Source organism: Triticum dicoccoides, chromosome 1B, assembly GCF_002162155.2.
Source record: "Triticum dicoccoides isolate Atlit2015 ecotype Zavitan chromosome 1B, WEW_v2.0, whole genome shotgun sequence".
NCBI classification, from domain to species: domain Eukaryota; kingdom Viridiplantae; phylum Streptophyta; class Magnoliopsida; order Poales; family Poaceae; genus Triticum; species Triticum dicoccoides.
The window spans coordinates 517,002,843-517,011,915 of NC_041381.1; the positions used below are offsets into that span (position 1 = coordinate 517,002,843).

Genomic DNA, 9,073 nt, shown 5'->3' on the forward strand with positions numbered 1-9,073 from the left:
TGCCGCCGCCGCCGCACCCCGCCGCCTCGTTGGATGCCGTAGCCGGAGCCGCCCGCCATTGCCGCCGCCTCGCTGGAGTAACCGCCGCCGCCGCCTGTCCCGAGGTAGCCGCCATTTGTTTTATTTCGTAAACCCTAGTTTCGTTTTTTTCTTAGATCGGTTCGATTTTCTCGGTTTAGTTAAATAGCAGATGTTTGTCCATACGTTTGTTTTAACGAACGGTGTTCACCCGTTAGTCGCAGACAGCGAAAGTTCGTTCGTTAGCCTGTTCGTCAGTTTTTCTTTTTCCAGGGTTTTTCCGCGATTATTTTCGATCACGATTTCAGCCCTGATCTTAGTTTTAGTTCATCTTTTCGCTCGTTTATCAGAATCAGGCGATTCAAGTGGCTAGATCTTTGTTTCGAAGCCCTCTTTCTGTTAACCAACTTGAACAAGATTTTGTTATTGTCAAATTTGATTTTAGTCCAGATTAGTAAACGGATCTTGTTTCTTTCGTAGTTTGAGTTTCGTTGCTTCGTTTGATTTGATTCTTTTTGCACACCAGAGTTCTTAAGTTGAACTTTCTGATTAGATCTCTTATTTGAGTTTTACCCGTGCTTCTACTTGAGTGCTTATGTATGTTATTGTTTGTTTGCGATAGAGTACCCAGAGTGCGAAGCGTGCTACTACGAGTCTCTAGGTTTTGCGGATCATCAGCAAGGCAAGTAACACTTTGATCATACCTCTTTACTACCCAGTTTTTATTGCATTAGATCAAACCTGAAACATTGCATGGTTAGGATCTATTTTAACACGTGGGTTTTGGGAAGTAGATGATGAGGTAGAACCTATTGTCCTGTTTGTTATCAAACCTTTGGGAGTTAAATCTATGTTATGCTTGTATTGCTATGTTATGCTCGTAGATGTGGTTTGGGTGAGTGTATCCATGACAGATGTGCGTATTGCTAATTAATGGTTAACTTAAGGTGGCTACTTAAATACACATCCTGGTCCGCCACCCAGGCTCAAAGGGATCATAAGATTATTCATGCTAGAAACTTCAGTGTGCAGCCACAAGCTATTATGGGCTCTAGCATAGTTGATTAAGTTACATGACCTCTTTCAGTGGTGGGCTAGTAGATGGAGGGGAAAGTAGGTGTAACTGTCCATCCAGAGTAAAGAGTTAATGTTTCTGAAAGATTGTGTCTCGGTCATCCATTTCTCAAACACCATGTAGTGCGAGAAATCCAACGGAGGAGATCGAGTCTTGTGGGGAAAAGTGCGCAAACCTCTGCAGAGTGTATAAACTAATCATGGTTAGTCGTGTCCCCGGTTATGGACATCTTGAGTATGTGGTTCTTGGATTATCATGTTGATCTCATCACTCTAAATAAATTTGATTGGGTTTAATGATGATGCTTAATTGGGATTGAGTTGGAGGAACCTTCTCAATGTTTAACAACCACCATGATAGTTAAATAAAATTTATTCCTTTGTCGTAGGGAAAAATTGGCTTTATGCAAAACTGTAACCATAGAGCTTTCCACCAGCCATATATGCGTGTAGTGATAGCATTTATTCTGTTCATTACTCTATGTGTTACCTTGCCAGCATATTCCATGTGCTGACCCGTTTCGGGCTGCAACATCTCATGTTGCAGACTTTTCAGACGACGAGTAAGGTGCCATAGGTCGTTGTCTTTCACTCAGCTATGTCATTGGAGTTGATGGACTCGCTTTATCTTCCAAGCCTTCTGCTGTTATCGTTTTTAGATGGCCTTAAGCCATATTATTGTAATAAGTTCTCTTTTGAGACATTCAATGTAATAAGTGTGTGATTGCTACTCTGTTATAAATCCTCGAGTATTGTGCGTGTCAACATTACCGATCCAGGGATGACACTGATGCATAGAGATCAGACTATTTGAGGTCTGGTCGCTACACTAACAGTAGACCCTCTGTTCGCCCTACTTTAATGGCCAAACAGAGTCCCTGGGGCTACTATCTATATATAGACGGATTTTTATGGAAAGTTGCTAAAAGGCATTACATTGCATACCTCGAAGCCGGCTAGTAGGCTCGTGAAGGCTTCATCCAGTCTGCTCTTAGCGGACTGAACTTTTTCAACCACCGTACCCATTAAGGTACGATGCTCCTCCAAGACAGATGCACCTTGCAGTGCATCCATCAGCTTGTTCGACGCCTCTGTATTGGTAGAGGTCGTCGTTCTCCCCTCCTGTGGAGGGGATTGCCGATCCGATTATGGGACTGTATGGGTCTCCGGAATGGTGTCCGGCTAAGGATCCAATGACCTAGGATCCCCATGGTCGATCTCCATAGGGATTATGCCCCCCATGTCCTCGGCAACCTCCGGTGCCGCTTTGGTCGTCCCCCGCACATCTCCGGAGCCCAGAGAAACCCTTTGGGATGACACCTCGAGATCATCCACCCTAGGAGGTGAGGAAGCCTGTGGAGGCGTCTCGCTCTCCATCTTGTCCAGTGAAAGATCCCCCAATGACGACGATCCTTGAGGAATGTCACGGGCCGGACTGTGATATGAAATTTGATATCATTTTCATAATCTGTAAAGAGTATTAGGTGTGTAGAAAGCATCTGAAAGTACTCACGATTCCGCAAGGGGCTTGGTGCGGGAGAGGTGCTTGGGAGCGGCCGCGGTGCCCGAATCCGAGTCATCAGAGAGGGACACCCTTCCCCTCTTGGGCGCCCCTCCTCCGCATCTACGAAGGCCTCTCTCTTTTTCCCCTTGGGAGGAGGGTTCTCTGCTTCCTCCTCCTCTCCCGCCTCCTCCTCCTCATCGTCCTCGTCTTCCTCGCCAGAGGAAGGAGCTTTGGTTCCTTCGGACACGGCACCCGAAGTTTCTTCGAGATGGGGTTCGCCTTGGGCCACCTTGGTCTTCTTCTTCTTCTTGTCCTTCTCCGTCGGCGCCTGATAGGGCGCCGGGACCAACATCTTCATTAACAGATGATCAGCTGGGTTTTCGGGGAGCGGGGCCGGACACTTGATCCGTTCGGCCCTCTTTAGCCAGTCCTGTTCAAAGAATGGAATTTTCAGAACCCCTCCCTGAGTTTAACAAGCTAAATAGTGTTCGGCCATATAATACTTACTAGGGATGCCGGATTGTTGCAATCGAGGCCGGTGTCGTCGGACATCCATGGCCACGTCTTCTGCTTCTTAAAAAGTAGCTTCCAGATCTTCTTGTGCGTTGTGCCATAGAAGTGCTGCAGAGTCCGTACCCCTCCGAATTGATCTCCCACATCCTGAGAGGCCGTCGTTGGCAAGGGAGCATTCGGCGGATGAGCATCACCTGAATCACATCAGCAAGAGTAATGTCCTTGTTTATCATGCTCTTCACACGCTTCTGCAATGCCAACACATCATCCTGCGACCCCCAATCTAGACCCTTGTCGGTCCAGGATGCGAGCCGCAGTGGGGGTCCGGATCTAAAGGCGGGAGCAGCGACCCATTTGGTGCCGCATGGTTCGTTGATATAGAACCATTCCTGTTGCCACACCTTGACGGTGTCTACAAATCTTCCTTTGGGCCAGGTAACCTTGTTGAGCTTGCTCACCATGGCGCCGCCGCACTCGGCGTGTTGGCCTTCAACCACCTTCGGCTTCACATTAAAAACCTTAAGCCATAAGCCGAAGTGTGGAGGGACGCGGAGAAATGCTTCGCACATGACGATAAACGCCGAGATGTGGAGGAAGGAATTTGGGGCCAGATCATGGAAATCCAGCCCGTAGTAGTACATAATACCTCGGACGAAGGGATGAAGGGAAAATCCGAGTCCTCGGAGGAAGTGGGGGATAAAAACCACCCTTTCGCCGAGCTCCAGGGTGGGGATGATCTACCTTGGGGGTTGGAAGCATATGTTTTATCTCTGTCGTCAGGTACCTCGCCTCCCGTAGACGTTGGATGTTCTTCTCCGTTACGGAAGAGGCCATCCACTTGCCTTGAAAGCCAGATCTGGCCATGGCTAGGAAGCTGGGGTGGAAGGAAAGGTTTGGGACTTGAGCGCTAGAGCTCGGGGGATTGAAAGGCAGAGGAAGGAGAAGGCGTGAGGTGAACAGATGTTTTTTTCCTCTTATAGAGGCAGCAAATATCAAGCGCCCCCTCATAAGCCTTAAATCTCGCCTATTCCCAAGGGGACATGTGAACGGCACGGTGGGATTACCCAAAACCCCTATTGATGAGAATCTCATAATAAGGGGACACGATCTCTGCTTTGACATGTGTGATTGGCCGTACCTCGAAATAATAAACGAAGCTGTAAAACGGTTCAGAATAATAATAAGGCTGGAACATAAGACGTGACTTATTTTAAGTATTGCTGCTTTTCACAGCTTGGGGTTGTACAACAAAGATGGACACAACACTTGTGTGCGGAAACTACGTTGGAGTATTCGGAAAAGGGGAACCTACCTTGCAATGCCGAAGACAGTCCGCGCTCCGGATACAGCGTCATTGAAAGCCTGGTTCAGGGGCTACTGAGGGAGTCCTGGACTAAGGGGTCCTCAGGCGTCCGGGCTATGTGATGTGGGCCGGACTGATGGGCCATGAAGATACAAGATAGAAGAACCTTCCCCGTGTCCGGATGGGACTCTCCTTTGCGTGGATATCAAGCTTGGCGTTCGGATCATGTACTTTCCTTCTTCTGTAACCGACTCTGTACAACCCTAGATCCCTTTGGTGTCTATATAAACTGGAGGGTTTAGTCCGTAGGGCAAGATCACAATCATACAGGCTAGACATCTAGGGTTTAGCCATTATGATCTCGAGGTAGATCAACTCTTGTAAACCCCTATACTCACCATAGTCAATCAAGCAGGAAGTAGGGCATTACCTCCATTAAGAGGGCCCGAACTTGGGTAAACATCGTGTCCCCTGCCTCCTTGTTACCTTCGATCCTTAGACGCACAGTTCGGGAACCCCTACCCGAGATCTGCCGGTTTTGACACCGACAATTCTCTTCTTCTCCCTCTAATTCTTTGGCAACGATCAGCTCTGGACGACGAAGCGCTGTCGGATCATGAAGCATGTACATTTGCAATCTATAGAGAGGTCGTGCTTTCAGTCTTCGGTTCGAGGGGCTTCATTAACAATCTACACCAACTCTTCTTTTGCTGCAACTCGAAGTTGGTAACGATCCGATCTAAACCTCTATATGCATCTTCATAGTGTTTCTGGACCATGTTCGTAGGACATTTTTTTTTGTTTTCTACTACGTTTCCCAACAGGGAGGTGTACATGCTTCGAGAGGATGACGTCCTGGAGTCCTCCAGATTACTAGTGGGTGAAGAAGAAAAGGATTGACTTACACTTGACACTCTTTTTCTCTCGACTTGGTGCTACTTCGAGCCACCAACTCAAGTCCAGTTCTTTTGGTGCCTTTTTGGGCTTCTATAATAAACTGCCCCTACCCAGCTTATTCTAGAAGTCCAACCTACCTACTTTATTTTAGAATCCCAACCAAGTAGGCTTCTAAAACAATATGCAACTTATTCTAGAAGCCAGCAAAAGAGTTGGCTCTTACTCTGCAAGCCCTTTACTCCATATGTTTGTACTCCCATCTTATCTAGCAAAGATGGTGAATTCGGGAGTTATTCTCCATCATCGACGCACAGTTTTGTTTCACAACTTGAAACCAAGTAACAACGAAGTTTTCTTTGCGATTGTGAATAAAAGGAGGTCAAAATCTCAATCTTGAAGCTTTGTGATTCCATCACTCAATAATGTCCGTGTGAGTGATGGTGTGCTATGTTATATTGGGTGTTATTTTTAAGCTAAATATACATGGTTGCCGGAGCAGTCAGCAAAGTGGAAGGCGAAGTTCTTTTTTTTTTTTTTGAGAACAGGAAGATGGAGAGAGATTGAATTCAAAGAAGTTCTTTTTTTAGAATGAATTCAAAGAAGTTTTTTTTAGGGAAATGAATTCAAAGAAGTAATAACAAGTTAAAAATTGCGGCCTATGTAGCGGCTCGGTTGGGCCCCAAGAGCCCAGTACAGCAACGCCGTACGAAACAAAGAAGCCCAAGCGGCGGATTGTAACCACAAACACTACGGCAACGGGCCAAGGGCGCCGCCCAAACATGTCTCTCTGCTCCGTCTCCGGCTCTCCGCCAACTGTCCCCGTCGGCGTCGTCTCTCTCCTCCCCGCCCTCCCGCGCCGCCCGCAAATGCCACACGCCGGTATGCGCCTCCGCCAGCCCCGCAGCATAGCCGAGCCCCGCAAAAGTCGTCTGCCTCATCATCGCTTCCGCTCCTCGCCGCATGCGAGCCATAATCTCGCCCCCGACCGCGTCCCATCGCCCGCCCGGGAAGGTATTTGTTTCCTCCTCCTACCCCCATGGTGCAGCAATTTTTTCTGGGTGCCCTAGTCGAAGGCGGATCAACGTGGTGCTCATATTCTGATTTGTAGCCAGTGCGGCAAATTTCGTCCGCGTCTCCGCTCTTTAATTTCGAATTGTTTGTGCGGAATCCGTAGTGCCGGGCTGGTGGATGAACCGTTGAACTAGGTTTGTTGGCCGTGAACGTATGGGTAGAACCAAATGTTGATGCATGCTCTTACCTGAAGAACGGCACACGTTCTGAATTGGGTGACATGACAAAATCGTATAGGTATCGTCTGTCTCTGTCTTGCTCAACACTTGTCTCTTGATTGTTGAAGTCTTCAGCAATCCTCTCACATAGTCAACATCAAGATGCTGCACATGACATGATGCGATGGTGGCCTCAGCAGTTTGCATAACAGGGGGCAGAAGCTGGAGGTGTTGGATTTGTCTATTAATAACATGATCACAGGTGCCGAACTGAGTTACAGAGTCTGGAACACTGGAGCAATCTTATTTAGTAGTACGTACTAATATACATCCAGAAGTCAGCACATAAAAGGTTATAATTATTTAACATAACGGAATGTTTAAAGTAAATCATCACTGCGACCTTAGTTGAGTTTATTAACCCAGCCACATGAGCCTCCACTAGGACGATTCTCATGTAGCCGTGATTTCTCTGGCTTTACTTTTAACGGTCTTTTGAGGAAAATGTTATTGGCATAAGAAATCTGAATTGGATTCCTAAAAAAGGGAAATCTGAATTGGCATTAACAAGTTACAAGCAGTTGAAATTCTCCAGTTTCTTCTTAATTTTGTGATCAATCCCTTTATCTGTCTTGTTTTATGTTCTTAATGATGATACCCAACTTGCAGTTCTGAAGTCTGAACCTGTGATCTGTTGAGGACTGTGGTTGCTTTCAGTTGCCTGCCACAGTGCTCACAGTTCAGCTACCATTATGTTAGCCTACAAAGATGTCTGTTTGTACTTTGTACCATGATTCAGAACCAAATGCACCTCCAAGGTTTGACCTTTTGTGCAAAAATAATCCTGAGCCTTTTTTTAAAGCTGCAAACTGACCGTTGCATTTACTGTATTTGACACCACAAAAGGAGAGGGCTGCTGCACATTTACAGAAATGACTGGTTGATTGTTCATGGAAAATAGGTATTCAGATATTCTTTTTGTATACATTCGTTCCCAGATAACCAGTAATATCCATATAAATCAAGTGTGGATCACTTGCTTTGTTCCTGTGATGTGATGCCTATGGTTCCTGGTTACAGAACATATTGTGGAAATGAACAGTCTAAAGTTAATGGTTAAGGATTGTGCCATGAATTTGCCATTTCTGCTCATGTTTGCGCTTCAAGCATTCTGTTGCTAACTTGATTGTTCTTTGCAAATTTCTCTCTTCTGCCCCAAGTGCATCAGACAGGAACCGTGTCCGCGGAGGTAGAGGGGGTGAAAGCCACACGAAATGATCTTTCTGGCCTCTCCGTGTCCAAAGGATTAAGCAAATCTGCGGAGAACTCAGACGCCAAGAGCTTTCCGGTGAGTATAAATGCACTTTCGCTTCACCGCACTTGCTTTCATATATACTCGTGGCCCCTACTTTATCCAAAGGGTTAAGCACTAATAGGTAGTATTAATTAAGGGGCAACTTTCTCAATAAAACATATTCTCGTAACCGATAGCGATCCACAAGCATTTGCAAACAGAGCAAAACGGCAACGGTAAAACTAAATTTCTATTGGACGGGGAAATTATTTTAGTATTTGGCGCGTGACAAGGCAGTGATGCTGACCTGTTAGCTAGAAGTAAGGATAATCTCAAATGAGCACATTTCATGCGCCCCCAAAATATACATTCTTTTTACGCATTTGTAGAACTGCTCAAACCCCCTATTTTGCACTTAGAAAAAGAAGTCTTGTGTACTCCCTCGTCTTATCTCTCTGTCTCTCTGTTCTCTCTCCTCAATGATCTTTTTGCTGGGAGTACTTGCCGTCGCAGCAGTGAGGCCAGAGGGCGCCCAATGAGAGATGAAGGACTGTTACAGTTACGGGGCAGTATAGTAGGAGACAGGACTCCTGACAGAGAAAGCCCCACCACATCCTTCCCCTATCTCCCCTCCCCTCTCATCGTTTCTCTCTCTAGCCTGTGAAATCTGAAAAGAGACACATGCTCGTAGGGCATGTTCAAAAGGACACAATATCTTCTTCGCGGTACAGTGGTAGGTGAAACTCCAAGGGCGATTCGATTTGACAGTGTGGGAGAAGACAGACAGGAGAGGAGGCAACATCTTATCATATGGTATGCTCCTCTTCTTTCTCCAATCTATCTGTAGTTTCCCTGTATACTTGAATGCATCGTACTTCCTAGTTCCTACGTACATGCATAGCTCTCACTCCACTGGCCTACTGTTCACTTGTTGCAGAGTAGAGTTCTTCCACTCATTGCCATGCTGCAGCAGGGTGAAGGAGAGAGTTCTTGGGGGATGGCGAGTGATCGTGGTAGAGCTGTACCATTCGGCCAAGCTCTTGGATATGGAATCCAAGGCCATGCTCCTCCCCCTGCCAACTTCCTGTACTGCTCCTCCTCCGCTCTCTAGTCTATATCCCTCTGCTGTTTCTTCAACTACTAGTACGTGCGAAGACAACACACAAGCTAAAGTTGCTCCTTTTTGCATCTTCTAGTTTTCAACTCCGGCTCTTGCTTGCTATAAAATATAGGCCTCCTCT

The 9,073-nt window shown here is 46.5% G+C and overlaps 1 protein-coding gene across 3 annotated transcripts in view; it reads left to right on the forward strand.

Moving 5' to 3' along the window:
* The first annotated feature begins 8,469 nt into the window (after positions 1 to 8,469).
* The window catches only part of LOC119345841 (transcription factor TGAL5-like), a 6,207-nt gene continuing 5,603 nt past the window's right edge, over positions 8,470 to 9,073 (forward strand). The window contains exons 1-2 of one of the 3 annotated variants that reach the window (XM_037615706.1): positions 8,470 to 8,645; positions 8,770 to 8,918. In XM_037615706.1, the coding sequence (XP_037471603.1) occupies positions 8,643 to 8,645; positions 8,770 to 8,918 (152 nt within the window). In that variant the 5' untranslated portion in view covers positions 8,470 to 8,642. Of the gene's footprint in view, positions 8,646 to 8,755; positions 8,919 to 9,073 lie in introns of those variants that run through there. The other 2 variants (XM_037615710.1, XM_037615714.1) reach the window with 2 other exon arrangements.